Consider the following 20122-nt stretch of genomic DNA (forward strand, 5'->3'; position numbering starts at 1 on the left):
TGTAAATGCAGCTGTTACCATCTTGTGTCTCAAAATCTTATCGCTTTCTCCAAGTTCATTTTCAATACAGTCCATAAGCACTGTATTGAAAATGAACTTGGAGAAACCGATAAGATTTTAAAACGGCTACCGCTCAAATCAATGTTTCATGTCAATGTAGTTATTTATTTGGTGAAAACCTGTGTAATGATTGGTTTGACTGTGCATTACCACTTAAAAGATTCATCTTGTTTGAATCTATTTGCTGGGAACTTTTTTTTTTTTTTTTTGGCACAAGCATTGAGCTAATACAATCAATTTTTTTGTGTCCATTTAATTATCTATGTGGCAAGTCACCTAGTAATAAGTGAAATAATACACATTAAGCCAGTTGTTATTGCAGAATAAACCCCTGAAACGGTGATCAGGACCCTGACGCGAAGCCTTATATATTTATTTATACTGAAGGCACCTATTGCCCTAGCAATACACCAATATTCACCTTCTCCAATCATACAACTGCATTGAAATGTAGTTTTCTATTTTCTTTTGTTTATTATATTGTTTATGATTAATTTCCCTTTTTATTGCATTCAGTCCAGGGTAACCCAATGGCAACCCCAGCGTATGTGAGGGAGCTGCAGCAGACCTCCCAGCCTCAGGGAGGCGGTGTGACACCCACATCAGGCCAGGCTTCCACCGTGACGGCAGCTCCCCAACAATTCCTGGCTGAACTTCAGACTACAGGGGCCACGCCTTCAGCGGCCCCACCCACCGGCCAGACCACGCCCCCTCCCTCGCAAACACAGAAGAGCCAGGCAATTGCCCAGGCACCGCCCGCACAAGCCCCGCCCACTCAGACTCAATATGTCACAGCTGAGATTCAGAGCTCACCTACGCAGTCCAGCAGTCAGAATACTCCACAGTACATTGTTGTCACAGTTACAGGTAAGAGTCAATAAAGATCCTGCCTCATCATAAGAATGAATGACATGTTATAGTCTCTGCTCAGAAAAAAGTTACATATTATTCCTGTAGCTCAAACAGAAGAGCATGACGCTAGCATATGATCAAAGGTAAAAAAAAAAAAAAGCATAAACTTAATAAAATGTGTACCTTGAATGTAATGTAGATCACGTTGGATAAAACATCTGTCAAATTTTAATATACTTCTTTTTCTCCATTTTACGCCCTCTGCTCCTTCCTGTAGAGGGTTCTCTTCATTCCAGTGACTCTGTGTCAGATTCTAGTCCTCCTGCTGCTGTAGTCCAAACTGGAGTTCCCACACAGGTGGTGCAGCAGGTGCAGACCGCCCAACAGGTGACACTAACCCTAAACCCTAAAGCTGTGCGCCCAAACACACAGTAAAGCCACATGCACCACCACTCACCTAAACATCTTTGGAGTGCAGTGCAGTGCAACACCATCAAGGGTTAAATCAAGAAAGGATTGAACATTTAGACTTCTGTTGTATTCAGCATGGATGCAGTGAACTGATCAAAAGTGACTGCATAATTCAGCTTTGCTCTCATGTGTATAAATCTTTTTTTTCTTTAACATGGTCTTATTAAATTAGATTTCATCAGATCAGAAGAAGTGTTGTTGAAGCTTAGAAAACTGGGCGAGGATTTTTAAACACCTGGCCCTCAGTCAGTCCACAGATGGAGGAAATTCAGTTTTGCTTGTTGTTTGAGCTTGTTTGAATTTTGTAGAACAGCAGTTCTTAGAAAAAGGCTTGCCCGCAGTCCTCAAACGAATGAAACATGACGATTTAGGGATTTTGCTGTTGTCTACCATCACTAAAACCCTGAACAACACTAGAGTTAATTGGAGGTCACCACAGAGAAAACCACTGCTCTCAAAAAACATAGTACATTATAAATGTGTTAAAGGCAAATTGTTACTTTCACAGTTTTGCTGGAATGTCCCAAAGATTCTGGTAAATATACACAGAGCTAAATAACTAGTGTTCGACCGATATTGTTTTTTTGACAGCCGATGCCGATATCTTGGAAAGCAGTGTGGCCGATATAAAGCCGATATCATTTTATTTAATATTTAAGAATTTTGAAATCATTTCACAATGGATTAAAAAATAAATGTGTAAAATAAACATGCTTATACTTTAAATTTACAATGTATTTTTCACAAATAAATATTTAATACAAATATAATTAAAAAGGAAGTAAACACTGTAACCAACAGGGCAAAGTTTGTGTGCACTGAGAATCACATTTCTTTTCAAATAAAGCCAAGGTAACACTTATTTTACATACAGCACACAGTGAAAATGACATGAATATGACAGTGGGCAAAAGCATGAAGTGCAGCATAATTTGAAATCATGAGTTTAAAGTTTGTCGATCGTGCGTTTCAATGAAGCTGAACTCTCCTCCTGTCCATATATTCCATATATCCTCCGGTCACACGGACCAACCGTTACACAGAGCACACGCGATCGTGCAGAATACAAATGCAGACTTCATAAGATCTCACAGCTGGATTCGACTAAGTTTGCAAGGTTGTTAAAATGAGATGTTCATTAGTCATTCAAAGATTTGTTTAAATTATATAAATGCATATTTGCTGAATGCTGACGGCAAACGAGAAAGTATTATAATGCTTGCCTTTGTATTGCTAACAATATAAAAGCAATCGTTATAATACTCTCTGTATACAGTTTAATTCCTTTGTTTAACAGTTCAATCTGATTATTAGACAGACTTCTGTCCGTTGAGTGGACAGAACTGTTAACGATGACAGCGAACAAGAGGGAGCACTGTGTACTCAGACGCTGCCGCTCTCAGTGCTGTCTAAATAAAAGTCCTGCCACGACTGCATCGGCAAAACAGAAAAACTTATTGGCCGATGCCAATATTTGAAAAATGCCAAAAATCAGCCGATATAACGGCCTTGGCAATATATCGGCCGACCACTACTTATCGGCCGATGCAGATATTTGAAAAATGCCAAATATCGGCCGATATATCGGTCAACCACTATAGATAACCTTTTCTGCAGGTTAACAACTGTATATCCACAGGGAGCAACTCTATGTCCAAGTGTACTGATGCAGACCTTGTAATGATCCACATCACACAAAGCCATATAAGGTTTATTTTTCTTAGATTTAGAAGAAAAGAAATGAAAAGAAATGATTTTTTTCAGTAAGGATGCATTAAATTGATTAACAAAATAAAAAATATATAATATTATAAAAGATTTCTATTTCAAATAAATGCAGTTGTTTTGAACTTTCTATTCATCAAAGAATCTTGAAGAAAATTCATTACATTTTTCACAAAAATGGAACTGAAAAAGTAGTTTGTCATCACAGGAATAAATTACATTTTAATAAACAATAAAAGAGAAAAAAAAATATTGCAATTTTTACTGTATTTTTGCTCAAATAAATGCATTTTTGGTGAGCATAAGAGACTTAAAAACATAAAAACACTTATTAACTGTGATTTTATTTTAATTGTTAGTGCACCTAAAACATACTTCAAGGTTCATTTAGTATTATTGTGTTTGTGTCTTGGCAAGGAGGTTTATGCTTACCAGTAGCATTACAGAAATGCCCTATTCACAGTAAGGTGTGGTTTATTTATCCTTAAGGAGAAGGTTCTGAAAACAGGAGGGTTACTGAGATAAAGGGAGTAGTATTCGGTTTAACATGATCTCAACATCTCTGTCCCAAATAAGTTTTATTAGGCCACTGATATGACTGGAGTCTTTTATTTTAAACACAAGTGCTATTCATTTCTTCATACTAAGTTGAGTGTCTGAGAAGCTTCGTTCTGTAACTTCCTTAATTCTGTGAAAATATAGCTATAAACCATGGCCCAGTTTAGACAATTAGATTGTGGTTTGCCATTCTCAGTCGTTTGTGCAGCAAGCTAATGTTTTCCATTTTCCCCTGTGATCTATTAACAGAGGTCAGTAGTTCAAGCTACATCTCAGACAACGAAAACAGAGCCGGGCACCCAGCTGAATGTCACCAGCCTACAATCTGTACACCTGACACAGGAGGTGAGCTCTCTCACTTATATAAATGTGTGTTATTATGTCAGTAAAGACTGGCTTTGCAGTTAAATTGATGCCTATGATGTCCAAGTTCTTTCTCTCTAAAATGCATTTTATGTGACTCACGTTTTATTTCCTATTCTTCACAATCATGTCGTCATGACTGTATTACATTAAAGGAATAGTAAATGCAGAAATGTGGCTGAACTATTCCTTTAATGCCGAATTCATTAAGCAGACAGCTGTCTAACCCTCTGACGGTTGCTTTCAGAACCCTTTTCTCACACAGAGAGGAAGTGATGCACAGAGAGAGAGTGAAGTGAAGAGAAAGAGACAGATAGAAGACTGGTTGGAGCATAGGGCAGCAGTAGTTCTACTAGAAAAAAGCACTTACCCGTTTGGAGACAGTTTATCTTATGCATCTATTAATGGAGGTTTGCTGGATTGCTCATCCTGTTTCGCCCCATCTCTACCTGTCGCCTTTTCACCCGTCACCTTCTCAGTACCCGTCATGTCAGTGGGCTGGGAGAGAGACAGGGTCTCCTACACCTCTGCTCCTGTGCCAGATGTGCAGTCTTACCTCTATGAGATGCCCTCTGCCCATAGCGTAGGTGACTTTAGTTAAAACACAGTGTTGTAGGTAAAGCTTTGGTTAGTCAGTGAGAGTGAGTTGATTGTGTTAGATCATTTAATGCAGTGATTTCCAACCAAGGGTCTGTGGGGAGTCTATATTAAAAACAGTGAATATATAATATACACAAACTTGTTTTTTTAAAGTCTCTTTATGCTTATCAAGGCTGCATTTATTTGATTAAAAATCCAGTAAAACAGTAATATTGTGAAAAAATTATTTCAACTGAAAAATAACTGTTTTCTATTTTAATATATTTTAAAATATAAATGATTTCAGCATCATTACTCCATTAACCTCTTAATAAATTCTTAGCTGTTTTCATCCTATCAAAAATATCCCATCTCAACTGAACCTGTTGTTTTTAGTTAAAAGCTATTTTCCATTATATTAATAATAATGATAAATTCTATACAGTGTAATGTGAGTTAAAAGGATGTATTTTTTTTATAGTGTGCATAAGACTAAAAGGTTGGGAAACACTGATTTAGTGTACTGAATGTTGGCTGCAGTCATGTTTTTTTATAAAAAAAAAATAAATATATATATATATATATATATATATATATATATATATATATATATATATATATATATATATATATTGCAAATTACGTTTGTTGCAGAACTGTGATCATGTCAATTTTGCCTTCTTAATTTGTGTATGGGTGTATGTGCGCTACAGGTACAGCAGCAGCTCCAACAGGTGCCAGTCCAGCATGTGTATACTAACCAGGTGCAGTATGTGGAAGGAGCAGATGCTAACTACACCAGCACCATGTGAGTATTTACTGGAACCAACACTCAGCCCAGGCACTGTGCACATGTCCTGGATCTGCCACAAGGTTTTTCATGCTATACATACTTCCTGAATTAACAGGTAGCTCTTTTTTCTTTTTTTTTTTCTTAAACCACTGTTAACCATGGGTTAAACAAAGCTGCACACTTGTATTTTAAGAAAGGATTAGCACTGCTTTTTACTGTAGAATATGAATATCCACTGTGGTACCAAAGATACACAGTGTGAAACAATGTTTTGCTTGTTTAGAAACAGACAGCTAAACATAAACTGTGATTAAATAAATACATTTCAAATAAATTGAAATGAAATAAATTAATAAAACAAATAAATAAATGCATATTGTTAATTTAAAAAAATAAATACAAATAAAGTAAAATTCAAACAAATGCTCCTCTACATTTTCCTAATTTATTATTGCACACTACTGTTTAAAAGCCTGGGTCAGTATGATTCTTTAAAAGAAATTAATACTTTTCAGCAAGGGTGCATTAAACTGATTAAAAGTGAGAGTTGCAAATGATTTCAAATCTCAAATAAATGCTGTTCATTTGAAATTTCTATTTATCAAAGGATCCTGAAAAAAATGTATGACAGTTTCTACAAAAAACGTATCCAACACCCCATTTTTTCAACATTGATAATGATAAGAAATATTTATAGAGCAGCAAATCAGCATATTAATATGATTTGACACTGAAGACTGGAGTAATGATGCTGAACATTCAGCTTTGACATAAAAGGGATAAATTACGTTTTAATATATAACGAACAGGTATTATAAATTGTAAGAATATTTCTCAGTATTACTGTTTTACTGTATTTTTGGTCAAATATTATAAATCCAGCCTTGCTGAGCATGAGAGTCTTCTCACATTAACTAATCTTCCTGACGCCATACCTTTGAACATGTGTTTTTTGTTTTTGTAGTATGCTTCAGAAGACCTAAAACAATATAAAATATCAAGTTATTTATTATTAATTTAAAAAATATTAAGATATTCAATTTTATACTGGTTTTACCAATGTACAATTTGAAATCTCAGAACTTCTAATTACTAACCCAAGGTTAAATATCAACATGGAACAAGAGCAAAGTTTAAAATCCCAAGGTAGTAAAAGTTGTTATATTTGATAACAATTCAAATTCCTAACCCTTTTGATATTCTCCCAGTCGTTCCAGCAGTTTCCCGTACACAGAGGCCCCTCTGTATACCCAGACCACTGCAGGACAGTACTATGAGACCACCCCTGCCTCTGGTTCTGAGGCCACGTCCCCCGGCACCCCTCTCACCGTCTCCGTGACCACAGGATCCCCTGGGGTGTCCATGTTTGTGGCGGGGACGGGGCAGATCGTGGCCAATCCTACGACGGTGGCAGGGGGCGGAGTCACAGCTGTAGTGGCCACCACTGGGACGGCGGCGAATGGTTCTGGAGACTCCGGAGGCGAGGCCAACGGTAGCAGCGGGAGCTACGTGATTCAGGGCGGCTACATGCTGGCCGGTAGTGGGACCGGCAGCAGCGGAAACGGTCACGGTTATCCGCACCCCACCCGTGCCTCTCCAGCCACCGTGAGTATAAACGAAGGCGAGGACAATAGCGTGCCGTCGGCAGACAAAAAGGTATGAGGACAGCAGGGGCGGGGCTTAATCGTCACTCATCGCCACCCCTCTTCCCGCCCCCCAAATGAATATAAACGCATGGTGATCTCATTGCTCTGTTCCACATTTCAGAGAGCACAGTGATACTTCCAAGTCCAAATCATTTCCAGTTTTATTCTATGAAGAGAAAAAGGCGGCATTCCGTTTTGATGACGACACATGTCCAGTTGACATGTAGCTTGTCAGTGGTGCTTGCTAAAGCTTTCACTGTGCTGTCGTATTCATTGCTGAAGACATTAAAATTCAGTCATAACCATACTCATAATATCCATGAGAGACAGATGGCCTTGTGTTCAACATGGTCTTATGTGCAGCAGCCTTCAAGTTTTGCTGCACATTCTATTTCAAAATTCTTTTAGTTAAGGATTGAGGCATTTTGTTTAATATTTCATTGCATACTCGTCTTGTATGCCACGGCACGCAGGAACAGCTGTTGAGATGCATACAGAGCTGTGAAAAAGAGCTGATTTATCTGTATTTTTGCAGATTTATGACAAAAACGTCATGTAAAATTAAAATGTCTGTAAAATTAAAATGTATATGTTTATGTTATTTTATTTTGAACTTTCTAATGTAGCCTTGCTAAGATAATATACTTCTTTCAAAAACATGGTACATGGTTTTCTGCCAAAAAACTAAACAAACAGAAAAAACCCACTTTGTTTTCCCCGATGCCTACTGAGCAGTTCTGCTTTTGATTCATCTGTCGGCATACTTCTTCACACATTAATTATTGCATAACTGAAACCTTGAACTCCGAAGAACTGCAAGACTGCCAGAAACTTTTCATTTTACCACTAGAATATACGCTAACACAATCTACATACAATATTAAAAAAGACCTGTTCACAGCATTGTATGTTTTCTGAGCTGTCAGAATAACAATATTCATGTGTACACATTGCTTAATAATGACATTTTTTTGCAAATTTGAGTACACAATTTCACATTTAAAGTCAACGTGAATTTAAAATCCACTGCAAACACGCATTTCAGGTCCAAAACAACTACTACATATCCAATCAATTCATGATAATAAAATCAAGCCCGTCCAAAATTGTTTTCCACTTCAAAATGAACTAAAATGGATTAGTGAATGTAGTTTGCTGTTGACTTTAAATGATTTACACCATGCAAGAGTGTATAATAACAGTGTCTGCATGCAAAAGCATATGCATGGGTCTGCATTTGGGTGTTTGCGTGTTGTCTATCTTAGGGCATCTTTTAGCTTGGACTCTCTGTCTGAGTGTGTGTGTGTGGCTGTGTGTGTGTCTTATCCCGGCAGCTGTCCTCTGGCCCTCAGGTGCAGTGGTTGTTGGATAATTATGAGACAGCGGAAGGGGTGAGTTTGCCCCGATCTACACTCTACTGCCACTACCTGCTGCACTGTCAGGAGCAAAAGCTGGAGCCCGTCAACGCGGCATCCTTCGGAAAACTCATCCGTTCGGTGTTCATGGGGTTGAGGACCAGACGCCTGGGCACACGGTGAGAGAAATCAGGTCACATGACATGTTCTTTCTAACTGGGAGTGCCCAGTTTATTTTAATGAGTCAATTCATTCAGAAAAGAAATGTATTTAAGCACTATTTTTGTCCAAGTTAAATAGATTGTCAGATGTTTCATTGATTATATGTTCAAAACAGATCGACTGAATCATTTAAAAAGTGTTGGTTCATTAGAATAGTTCACTCACAAACATCAAGTGACAGTAAATTAAAATGGCATACATTACCATTCAAAAGTTTGGGTTCAGGAAGGCTTTTCCTTAAAAGAAATTGATACTTTTATTAAGCAAGGATGCATTAAATTGATCAAAAGTGACATTTATAAAACATTTCTGTCTTTTTTTTTTAAATAAACAAAAATCCTAAAAAGTATCATGGTTTCCACAAAAATATTAAACAACAATAATACCTTCCAAAATAATATTGTTTCTTGAGCAGCATATTACCATATTAAAATGATTTCTGTGTGACATGTGACTTTGTACTGGAGTAATGATGCTGAAAATTCAGCTTTACATCACAGGAACTGATAATATATTTTACTATATTACTGTATTTTAAGTGTAGTTTTTGATCAAATAAATGCAACCTTGGTGAGCATAAGAAACAAAAAACTAGTCCAAACTTTTGAATGGTAATGTGTTTGAGAGTCATATACATGCATATGTGGTTAGATGCCTCTATGATCCTCTGGTTCAGGTCACGCAGGTGCATTAAAGCTTTTGTGTGTTTGTTCCAGAGGGAATTCCAAATATCACTACTATGGACTGCGGATCAAAGCGAGCTCATCTCTGCTCCGTCTGATGGAGGACCAGCAACACCTGGCCATGAGGCAGCAGCCCTTCTCCCAGAAACAGAGGTGGACACAAACGCTCTCTTTCTTATCTTTCTCTGTCAGTCACTCTGGTTCCTGTGTTTCTCAGTCTGTCTGGTTCTGTCTCCCTGCAGGCTGAAGCCAGTACAGAAGGTGGAGGGAATCACTAACGGAATGTCGTCAGGATCTGGACAACAACAGCAGCAGCAGCAGAGCTCGGGTCTGTCGGACATCAGCACCCAGGTCCAGCAGTACCAGCAGTTTCTAGGTGAGTCGTGACATCAGTGTGAACCTTTAATGTCAGAAGTGTAACCTGAAATGCATGTTCTAAAGGAAACGCTGATGTGCTCCATTCAAGTGCGCTGAATGCATCTGATTGGTTGTTGGTTACTAAGCATCTAGCCATAACATTCTAACACCAAATCATTTCACACTGCGTAAGTTTGGCACCACAATGCGGGTTTAACATATATAGTTTCTGTTCATTGATCTTTAGATGCGTCCCGAGCTCTTCCGGAATTCCCTGATGTTGACCTGCAGGATAGAGCTTTACCAGAGGGCATTGAGCTTGAACATCTTAAAAGCTTTCAGTTGCTGTACAGAGAACACTGCGAAGTGAGTCTTCTCTCTTCTTCCTGTTAGAAACCAGAGATAGACTGTCAGCATCACAATGAATATCTGTGTAGAAGCTAAATATCTTTACAGGTTAATTTTTTAATGGTCTTGTGTTTTTCTGCAGGCCATTCTGGATGTGATGGTCAACCTTCAGTTCCCTTTGGTGGAGACTCTTTGGAAAACATTTTGGAGGTTCAGTGAAAGTCAGGCAGGAGACTCAACAACACTAGCTGTGTATGTTTGCTTCTCAGCGCAACAAACTCCTTTAGACCAGCACTACATATCAAGGTTTTCACAGTTTCGTGCTTTCAGGAGGATTTTATCAAGATGGTTCTCGGTTGTTTCTACTGAGCAAAGGCGGTATAGAGCATTACGTTAACCTGTAAAGCCTGACATATGAAATAACTGACCTATATATATATATATATATGAAAATTTAAGAAATCTAAAAAAGGTGTTTTTTGTTGAGCATCATAACTGATGCATATGGCTCATATAGTATGATTTAGGAGAATATGGAGCTCATATTCAAGAAGGGGGAAAAACATTTTGGTACAGTTGCTGATATTTATATGGCTGAGAGCTTTATAACAGTACAGCAGACTTTTTACATAAAATGCATATCAATATCAGTTGTCACTCTTGATCTCCCTTAGTAAGATGATATTTAAAGGGGCCATGACATGTTTTTTATTTTTTATTTTATTATGTTCCCTGAGGTGTAATTATAATATTACTGTTAAGTTTTTTGGATGAAAAATATTCAAATTTGAGAGATTTATGACCTTTTTCAACCCTGTTGCTCATCCTCTGACTGAAACAGTGGGTTTTGGGGTGTTTTCCCTTTAAGAGGTCAGTGATCTTTGAGCAAAAGTATTTTGACAAAGCCAGCATCATACATACTGCAATTTGTTCTCAAGACAGTCAATGGTGAAATGTACTGAACACACGTAAATTAGCACTGACGGGACTGGGACGGGGAATGAAAATAAACAGAATCCATTTTTCTCTGACGTCGGGATGCTTTGGCAGCATCTACAAACATGTTGTTTTTCCACATCCAGGAACGGCACATCGTCTGCGTGGCATCAGAATCTTATTGTAAACAACTACTCCTTCAGACCCACTCGCAGCACGTCGACTGAACACCTGTGGGCATGACAACGATGCGATGATTCTAAAATAGGCATAGTTGTCTTCCTGTGTAGTCATATGCAAATGACTGCTCCCGCGTGACATCACCCTGCACCTCGGATCCAAACGAGCTGTTTTCTGAGGGTTATTACATAAATGCTTTTTTATTGATGATGAGGACATTTTAAGTTATGAAACTTGCAGGATGTATAAGCATGCAAAGACCTCTTATATCACAAAATGAAAAACAAAAATTACTTATATAATTACAAAAAAACCATCCACAAAATCCAATACCAAATCACACTAACTTTTAAACAGGGGGCAAAACATATAATGCAATGGATTATATTCTCACACTGTAAAGGCCCGTTCACACCAAGGACAATAACTATAAAGATAACGATAAAGGTATAGTTCTAAAAATCGTTCTCAATATTAAAGAATAGCAGAGTCCACACCACAACTATAACGATAAAGGCACAGAGAAACGATATCGTTGGAATCTCTTTCAAAAAAAATTTCCAGCTGATGAACGATAAAAATATTGACAGCCAATCAGAATCCATCCTTGCCATCAAGAGCTCATTTTTATTTTCTAAAAATATCTATGATGACAGGCTTGTAAAAGATTGTGTACAACCGTTTTTTCATCAATGTTTTGATCATGTTGATAATTTAGAGGCCTTATAAATTTGGGGGTTAATGAAGCGTTAATGAATAATAAGACAACACTCTTGATCTGTTTTCTTTGGCTATCTTAGGCATGATGAATCGGAGAAGAGGCTGCCCAAGTCATGTTTGGTACTGCTCTGTAAATATGATCCAGTGCTTCGCTGGAGTCGTGACTGCGACAACACTCTGTACCAGGGCCTGGTGGAGATGCTCATCCCAGACGTTCTGAGACCTATTCCCAGTAAGTTCTCTCAGTACAGATTTATTACTATGCAGCAGTATGTGTCAGAGATCACTGGTGGTGATCCATCAGGTGAGTCACATTTTAGTGGCCTATTTTTACTCACGTTCACATTCTCCTTGCCAATATGAATGTGGGTCAACATTCAGGCTGCTGGGGTGAATCTTCCATATATTTTACTGAAGGATCTTAATTGTTTCTCCAGGTGCCTTAACACAAGCCATCCGAAACTTTGCGAAAAGTCTTGAGAGCTGGTTGACTAACGCCATGATGAACATTCCTGAAGAGATGGTTCGTGTGAAGGTCAGTGATCGCACAGATTATTAACGTTTAGTAACGAATAGTTCACCCAAAAATTTAAGTTTGCTGAAAATGTACTCACCTTCAGGCCATCCAAGATGTAGATGAGTTCCAGAAATGTAGCGTTACATCACTTGCCCACAAATGGATCCTCTGCAGTGAATGGGTGCCGTCAGAACAATAATTCACAACACAACAGCTTCCACAGAAATATTAAGCAGCTCAGCTGTTTCTTGAGCAGCAAATCGACGTATTAGAGGAAGGATCATGTGACACTAAACACCATCACAGGAATAAATTACAGTGTAAAAATAATAAAATTATTATTATTTTTATATATATATATATATATATATATATATATATATATATATATATATATAATCGTACTACTTTAAACTTTTCAATGGTAGTGTACGCCTCATTTGTTTTCATTAAATTTTTTTTTTTTTTGTACAATATATTACAGTATATCAGCCACCTTTCATTCTGGTTATCTGCATCAGCCATGGAATTTTTTTTTTACATTACTCAACCACTACAGTCAATACCACAAAACTTCTGTTTAATGAATGACTAATGAAAGCTAAAATAGTGTACTTGTGACATACAGTCAGGCGTGCAGTACTAAACTAGGGGAGTTAAAAAGTGTTTACAGACTTAAAAACTTTCCCTAAAAAATTTAGTTTGGGAAAATGCAAAGGTCACATCATCTGCATTAAGAAAGTTCCTTTTTACTCTTTTAAAATAATTTTTAATAGCAACACAAAATCCCTAGTTAAAAACATCTTAGAATATTAACGATTTAAATATTTCATCTGTTTCTAATTGCCTCCTTTCTCTGTGAACTGGTCTTTGTTTAGGTGACGTCTGCGAGTGCGTTTGCTCAGACCCTGCGCAGGTACACCTCTCTAAACCACCTGGCCCAGGCAGCTCGTGCTGTACTGCAGAACACGGCACAGATCAACCAGATGCTCAGCGACCTCAACAGAGTGGATTTTGCCAATGTGCAGGTGTGTGTGTGTGATTGGACAAATCCCTCACGTTCCAGTCAGATTTGAGGCTGAACACTGTATTTACGAGGGCTGATCTAGAGCTTTCATATGTCACCATCTGAGATGAACTCACTTTTTAGCATGCATGTAGGTGTTTGTGGTCTGGGTAACTGTCAGGGAAACGGAAAAACAAGTAAGTGTTTAGCATAACCTGCGATTTGTTTCCTTGAAAGTCATTTGAAAAGGGTTTATGCTGAGTGTGTCAGTAGTCATTTAGTAGACGATAAAGGGATAGTCCATCCAAAAATGAAAATTATTTTCATCATTTACTCACCCTCATGTTGTTCAGACTTTTTACAAATGCAATGAAAGTCAATGGGAACTGAAACTTTTCGGTTACCAGCATTCATTTACAATATATTTTTTCATGTTCCACACAAAAAAGTAAGTTATACACACGTTTGGAACAACATGGGGGTGAGTAAATAATGCAAAAAAAAAAAAAAAAACCTTTACCTTTTTATAAGGTAACAATCCTAAAAAAAATTCTGAGAGGGATATTGTTGTAAATGGTGGCCCTTGCTAAAGGGAAGTGAGCCATATCTACAGGCCAGAATATCATAAAGATATGGAAGTAATGTAAAAGTCTAGTTTATTTTACTGGTTATTAACCTTCATGTTGTCTTCCAGTCAGATGATTTTTTTTTTTCCAAAAAATTCTAGTTAATGTTATTGCATTGGTCTAAAACTTACTGACTTTGCTCACACAGGGTATAACAACTTCCCCCAAAAAATTGGATAAGTTTTGTACTTAGCAGATTTTTTTCCCAACTTGCTACACTTGTGGCTGGTCTACAAAAAATTTTGCTCATTGTGGTATATTAATACCTCATAGATCATAGATTATGCACCTCAGTTTTTTGAGTGAACATTGCCTCTTTTATGAGGTGCATAAGCTCAATGAGGCCTACGACCAATCATTTCCAAAAAGAAATACAAAACCTGTGCTAATTAAAAGATAACAAGTTAACAAAAGATTGAATCCAAGATTTGATAATAATGAAGCACAAGCGATTTTTAAAAGGCTAATTAGGTAAAGGATTCTAGCACAGCACACAGGTTAATGGATATTTCGTTTAGTGCTGGTTTTTGAATCCCCATGTGCTTTGACTTTAGGAACAGGCCTCCTGGGTGTGCCGGTGTGAGGATCGGGTGGTGCAGCGGCTGGAGCAGGACTTCAAACTGACCCTCCAGCAGCAGAACTCTCTGGAGCAGTGGGCAGCCTGGCTGGATGGTGTGGTCTCGCAGGTCTTAAAGCCGTACCAGTCTAGCACTGCCTTTCCTAAAGCAGCTAAACTCTTCCTGCTGAAATGGAGTTTTTACAGGTGAGCCTCGAAAGGTTGTACTAACATTAGGTTTGTGGACATCACAGGGGATTTGTTCTTTGGGAAGGACAAGAACATGATGTGACACAGCAGTTCTGTTCTGAATCCTATTCATCTACTATCTACAGCTGATTCCAGTAGAGTCTGAGCTTAGCATGTTGCTAAGCTAACAACATGATGCATTGCACAATGTTGAGTGTTCAGTTAATTACAATATAGTTAAAAATGTGAGGTTGGGCATTAATTTTTTTGCCTTATGTTGACAAGGCTGCAATTATTTGATGAAAAATACAGTTTAAAACTTTATTGTGAAATATTATTATAACTGTTTTCTAATTTAATATAGTTTAAAATGTGATTTATTCAAGAAACGTTTCTTGTTGAAAATAGCTGTGCTGCTTAATATTTTTGTGGAAATTGTGATTTTTTTTCTAGATACTTTGATGAATAGAAATTTCAAAAGAACAGCATTTATTTGAAATAGAAAGTCTTTACTCTCCCTTTTGAGCAACTGAATATATATATTTATAATAAGTTCTAGTTTAATAATTTTCATATGATTTTAAATGATATAAAAGTGGATGGGTTCTCTTTTTTTAAATCACAATTTCTTTAGAAAGATTTTTGTGCTGAATAAAATATACATCTACCTAATGTCCTCTGAGTCTGTTGGCCAAATAGAAAAAGTTGCAGTGTATTCTGGGATTATTGTATCAATGACAGCTCCTTAGATTTATCTAAAACAATGAATCATCTAAGGCAGCATCATTTTGCTGTTTGTAACAGTCTTCACATTGCGTGCGAGGTTTTAGAACAGTTGTAATGACTGTTGGAGCCAGGAACTGTAATGTCAAATATGTTTCCCTCTTTTAGTCATCCTTTTATGTGTCTTACCCGCCCCACTGCTCTCTTCGTTCTTACACTTCCTGTATCTTTTCTTTGTTCTCTCTTTAGCTCTATGGTGATCAGAGACCTGACTCTCCGCAGTGCTGCAAGCTTCGGCTCATTTCACCTAATCCGCCTGCTTTATGATGAGTACATGTACTATCTGATAGAGCACAGAGTTGCCCAGGCCAAGGGCGAAACTCCCATTGCCGTCATGGGAGAGGTACAAACACACTCAGACACAGAATTCTTTACCTAATCTCAGACGCACTTCTCCTTTTAGTGAATGATACAAACAAAAGTGCATCACTCTTCTTATAACAGGATGTTAAACTGAGGAACTGTGAAAGAAAGATTCTGACTGTAGTGTTTTAAATGTCATAATTCTCTCTTTTGCTCTTTGTTTGCAAGTCTTGGTCGAAGTTTGAACCCACTTGATCCTGATAAAGGTAAGACGGTTTACACACAAACACTAAACACATAATAAACAAGTCACAGACTTGTAATTGTTTCTTCTTCATTTACTAAATTCAGGTTTTAGTGAAAAAAATCCATCAACTTCCCAAGGCACCCTAGCAACCCACATAGCAATGCACTAAAAACAAAGAAAACCACATAGCAACAGACAAGCACAATAACCACAATTTAACCAACCAATTAAAAAATAAAAATATAAAACCTACATTGAATTTATAATAACAAAAATAATAATTACAGTATAATAATAATAATTTTAAATAACTTTAAAAGAAATAAAATTAGAAGATGGATTATCAAAATATAAAAACATTGATTTTTTTTAATAATAAAATGTACAAGTATTTAAAATTAAATAATACATTTTTATCAATATTTTTAAAGAAGATTAAAAAATATATAAAATACATTTAATTCATAATAAAAATTCTGTGTATTTAAAATTTAATAAATAATAAAGTTAATATTATTTACAGAAATTTATAATTAAAGTAAAATTTTGATGTAATAATAAAAAATATCAACTGTATTATCAATATTTAAAAAATATATATTACAAATAAAAATATAAAAATACATTGATTTGGTAATAATAAAAATGTATATGTATTAAACATGAAGTAATTATTATTTTCACTTATGTATAATGTGATTTAAAGTTTATTGTAATTTTAAAATAATCAAAAACTCTCACATGGATTATAAATGTTTTTTCACTACTAAAAAAAATCTGTATTTTTATAACCGGCAATCTCTGTGTGTCTTTGTGTCTCGGAAGACGAAGAGGAGGAGGAAGAAGACAGCGACGATGAGTGTCAGGAGTTGTCTCTGCAGTCTGATGGGGGCGCTATTGGGGACGAATCTCTAGAACCGCCCGCGAAGCTGGCTCGAACCGACCAGAGGGTGCTGTTCACCACAGGAAGCATGGATAACTAAGAACTTAAATACACACATGCACATAAACACACACAATTTGCAACTACAAGCACACACTCCACATAATACTCATCTATCATTCATGCACTTAAACCAACACATGCATCTAAAAAACAAATGCTGCAGCTTACATATTTACACAACATTTCAGATGTTCGTATGTACATTTCTAAGCCTGTCGACGTCTCAAATGCACATATACACAAGTGCTCACTGAAACCCAGAGACACAAATAGCGCCGCCCTCGCCCTCACACAATCATAACATGAACACAATCACCGATAAACGCATCATATCAAGATCTTAGACAGGGTGTAGAGGTCACTAAGAATAGCTCTCGGATCTAAACCTGATTCTGTCTCTAATAGCTGTTAAGATGCAGGAACACAAATGAAACCTGCTGCAACTGGATCCTAAGAGTCGTTCGCGATGGACTGAACTCTGATTGGCTACTGAAACAGGAATGAAACTATCAGTCAAGCTTTTATTTTTTAACCTGAAAGGGTTGTTAGTGAGAAAAGATGGACTGTAAGTGTGCGTGTTGTGTGTTGATGTATACTTTCTGCCTATCCGTGTGTTGTTCGTGTGATTGTGAGTGACCCGGGACCTTAGCGTTTTTATCGGCTAGCGTGAACGTGTGTGTTTTGTGCATGTGCGAATGACCGTCCGTGGTTCTCAATAAGTGTTGATAGTTGTTTTCGTCAGTGGTACCTTTTTTAGTTCTTGATGCCTTCAGTGACTGCCATGTCATTAATTGTTTTAAGCATATTACAGCCCGGCTCTTTAAAACTCAGTTTCCCATGAGTCTGAGTATTTATGATTTTTAGGGCCAGTCTATACATACCTCTGTGAATGACAGCAGTTTGCCAGATATGAGAGGAGTTTTTTTTCCCAGTATGTTTTTCCTCTCTCTCTTTTTTTAAATGGTTTTCTAACATTTTTTGTCTTATTTCGTTGCACTTTTTCTTCTTGCCAAACATCGTCCTGAGCTTGGTACCAGACATTAAATGTTTCTGTGTTTACATACTTTTTTCTATGGTCACAAAGTGACAATCTTGATGTGTACAGCGTTGTCTAACACTGTTTAGTGCATATTTGATGGTTTGCTGTGTATTTGAGATTTGGGTCAAGATGTTTTACTAGAACCCTTCAGACAAACTTGACACCACTGCCCATAGTAGCTAGCAAATGTAAAAGTAGAGAGCGAGACGAACTTTCAGCCAAGACTCTTTCGTTTAATTCATTTCTTGTGTTGTGACGTATTTAATGATCAATTTGAGAGACCTACAGTACATTAAAACTCTATTATATCATCTCATTCAACATATGTAAACTATGATTATATCTGACGGAGTACTGAGCAGCGCACAAGATGCTGACTGATCTCAAACCAGCATGATGATTTTCTTTCCCTCTGATTCTCTTGACAGAACCACAGGAAACATATCAGAAGATCTGGAGATCCTCTCTGTATGACAGCCATTTTCATAACAAAATGAATTTCCCTTTTCACTTTTTTGAAATGGTTTGCATTTCCTGCTCAAAAAAAAAAAAAAAAAAAGGAAAACAAAAAACAACAAAGTGTGGCAGTGTTTTGAGTAATCTGAACCATGAATGGTTGTGCCTTTGCAGTTATCAAATAAAATCCAGATGTTTTTAATTTAAAATATGAATAAATTAATAATTTCTAAAATTGTGAATTGTTTCAGATATGTAGTTGTATCTAGTTGCATTTGTGTGTGTGTGTGTGTGTGTGTGTGTCAACTAACTCTTGAAACCTGTGGTGTTTTACACCTACGTTGTGATGAGCTGTCGGTGCCATACTAACTGCAAGTTTCTTAACCTCGGTGTGCGACATCCTGTTGAAAAACAGCAAACGTGACAAGGAGACATCGTATGTGGTAATAAGTGGGGGTTTATGCATTAACTTGCCAAGGTACTTTCCTGTCAGACTGTCACATTCTGAGAAAAGCAGCTCATCGATATCGAGAAAAAGCAAGGCAAAGCCAGCCACCCTTGATGATACAAAGAATAGACAGAACACAAAGTGACTTACTTCCTTTCAGAAATGAATTAAATGTATGTTTATATATATTTATGACTTATGTATTGCATTTATACAACCGTATACTACTACTACTACTCCAAAAGCACAAGTCTCTTGTGCTCATCAAGGCTGCATTTATTTGATTAAAATTACAGTAAAACTGTAATATTAGGAAGTAGTATCACAATTTAAAATAACTTTTCTATTTTAATATTTTTTAAAATGTAATTTATTTCTGTGATGGCAAAACTGAATTTTCAGCACCATTAATCTTCAGTGTCATATGATCCATCAGAAATCATTCTGATATGCTGATGTGGAGCTCAAGAAACATCATATTTTCAGTATTGAAAACAGTTGTGCTGCTTAATGTATTTATGGATACAATTGTTTTTTTTCAGGATTCATTGATGAATGGAAAGAACAAAGATGAAAAGAACAGCATTTATTTGCAATAGAGATCTCATCATCTTTATGTTTATAGCACTTTATACAACAGAATATTTTTAAAGCAGCTTGATAGTATTAAACAGGAAAGTAACAAAGATGCAACTCAGTTGCAATGCAAAGGGATTTGTTCCCTCTAGGTACCTTTGCGGTTAGCACTGCAGTTATGTTTACAGTAGAGAGGAGTTCAGAAGGTCAGATGGAAATTTTCAGTCAGAGCACAAAGGGCTTACTTTGAAAATCTGTAGTCTTCCAAATAGTTCTCACTGGCATTAGTGATTTCCTTTGCTGTTTGCTCGCCTGTAGATTTCCCAGGCCAGTCAACTTGAGTTTCTTCAGTTGTTAGGAGGAAGGTGTTCTGTAATAACTCAAAGAACTTAAAACTAAAAACTCATTTTTCATCCATACACGTTTAGCACAGGTACTCAGGGGAGCTTCCATGTGCCATCAATAGGGGGCAGAATAATACTGCTTTTTTTTTCTTTTCTTTTTTTTTCTCAATGTTGTTGGCACACACATCACAGAGTGGCAGGACATTATAATTAAACATCAAACACCACAGTAAGCTGG

The 20122-nt window shown here is 36.9% G+C and overlaps 1 protein-coding gene across 7 annotated transcripts in view; it reads left to right on the forward strand.

Moving 5' to 3' along the window:
- LOC109055346 (MHC class II regulatory factor RFX1-like) overlaps positions 1-18758 on the forward strand; it is a 20637-nt gene extending 1879 nt beyond the window's left edge. Inside the window, exons 2-19 of one of the 7 annotated variants that reach the window (XM_042729752.1) lie at positions 577-927; positions 1190-1299; positions 3916-4011; positions 4277-4612; positions 5322-5416; positions 6610-7057; positions 8382-8581; positions 9341-9460; positions 9550-9683; positions 9912-10030; positions 10155-10264; positions 11929-12080; positions 12286-12383; positions 13244-13393; positions 14552-14760; positions 15715-15868; positions 16049-16094; positions 16898-18758. In XM_042729752.1, the coding sequence (XP_042585686.1) occupies positions 591-927; positions 1190-1299; positions 3916-4011; positions 4277-4612; positions 5322-5416; positions 6610-7057; positions 8382-8581; positions 9341-9460; positions 9550-9683; positions 9912-10030; positions 10155-10264; positions 11929-12080; positions 12286-12383; positions 13244-13393; positions 14552-14760; positions 15715-15868; positions 16049-16094; positions 16898-17058 (3075 nt within the window). In that variant the 5' untranslated portion in view covers positions 577-590 and the 3' untranslated portion in view covers positions 17059-18758. The remainder of the gene's footprint in view (positions 1-576; positions 928-1189; positions 1300-3915; positions 4012-4276; positions 4613-5321; positions 5417-6609; positions 7058-8381; positions 8582-9340; positions 9461-9549; positions 9684-9911; positions 10031-10154; positions 10265-11928; positions 12081-12285; positions 12384-13243; positions 13394-14551; positions 14761-15714; positions 15869-16048; positions 16095-16897) is intronic. The other 6 variants (XM_042729763.1, XM_042729768.1, XM_042729776.1 and 3 more) reach the window with 6 other exon arrangements.
- The last annotated feature ends 1364 nt before the right edge of the window (positions 18759-20122 follow it).

This window comes from Cyprinus carpio, chromosome A3 (assembly GCF_018340385.1).
Source record: "Cyprinus carpio isolate SPL01 chromosome A3, ASM1834038v1, whole genome shotgun sequence".
Classification (NCBI taxonomy): domain Eukaryota; kingdom Metazoa; phylum Chordata; class Actinopteri; order Cypriniformes; family Cyprinidae; genus Cyprinus; species Cyprinus carpio.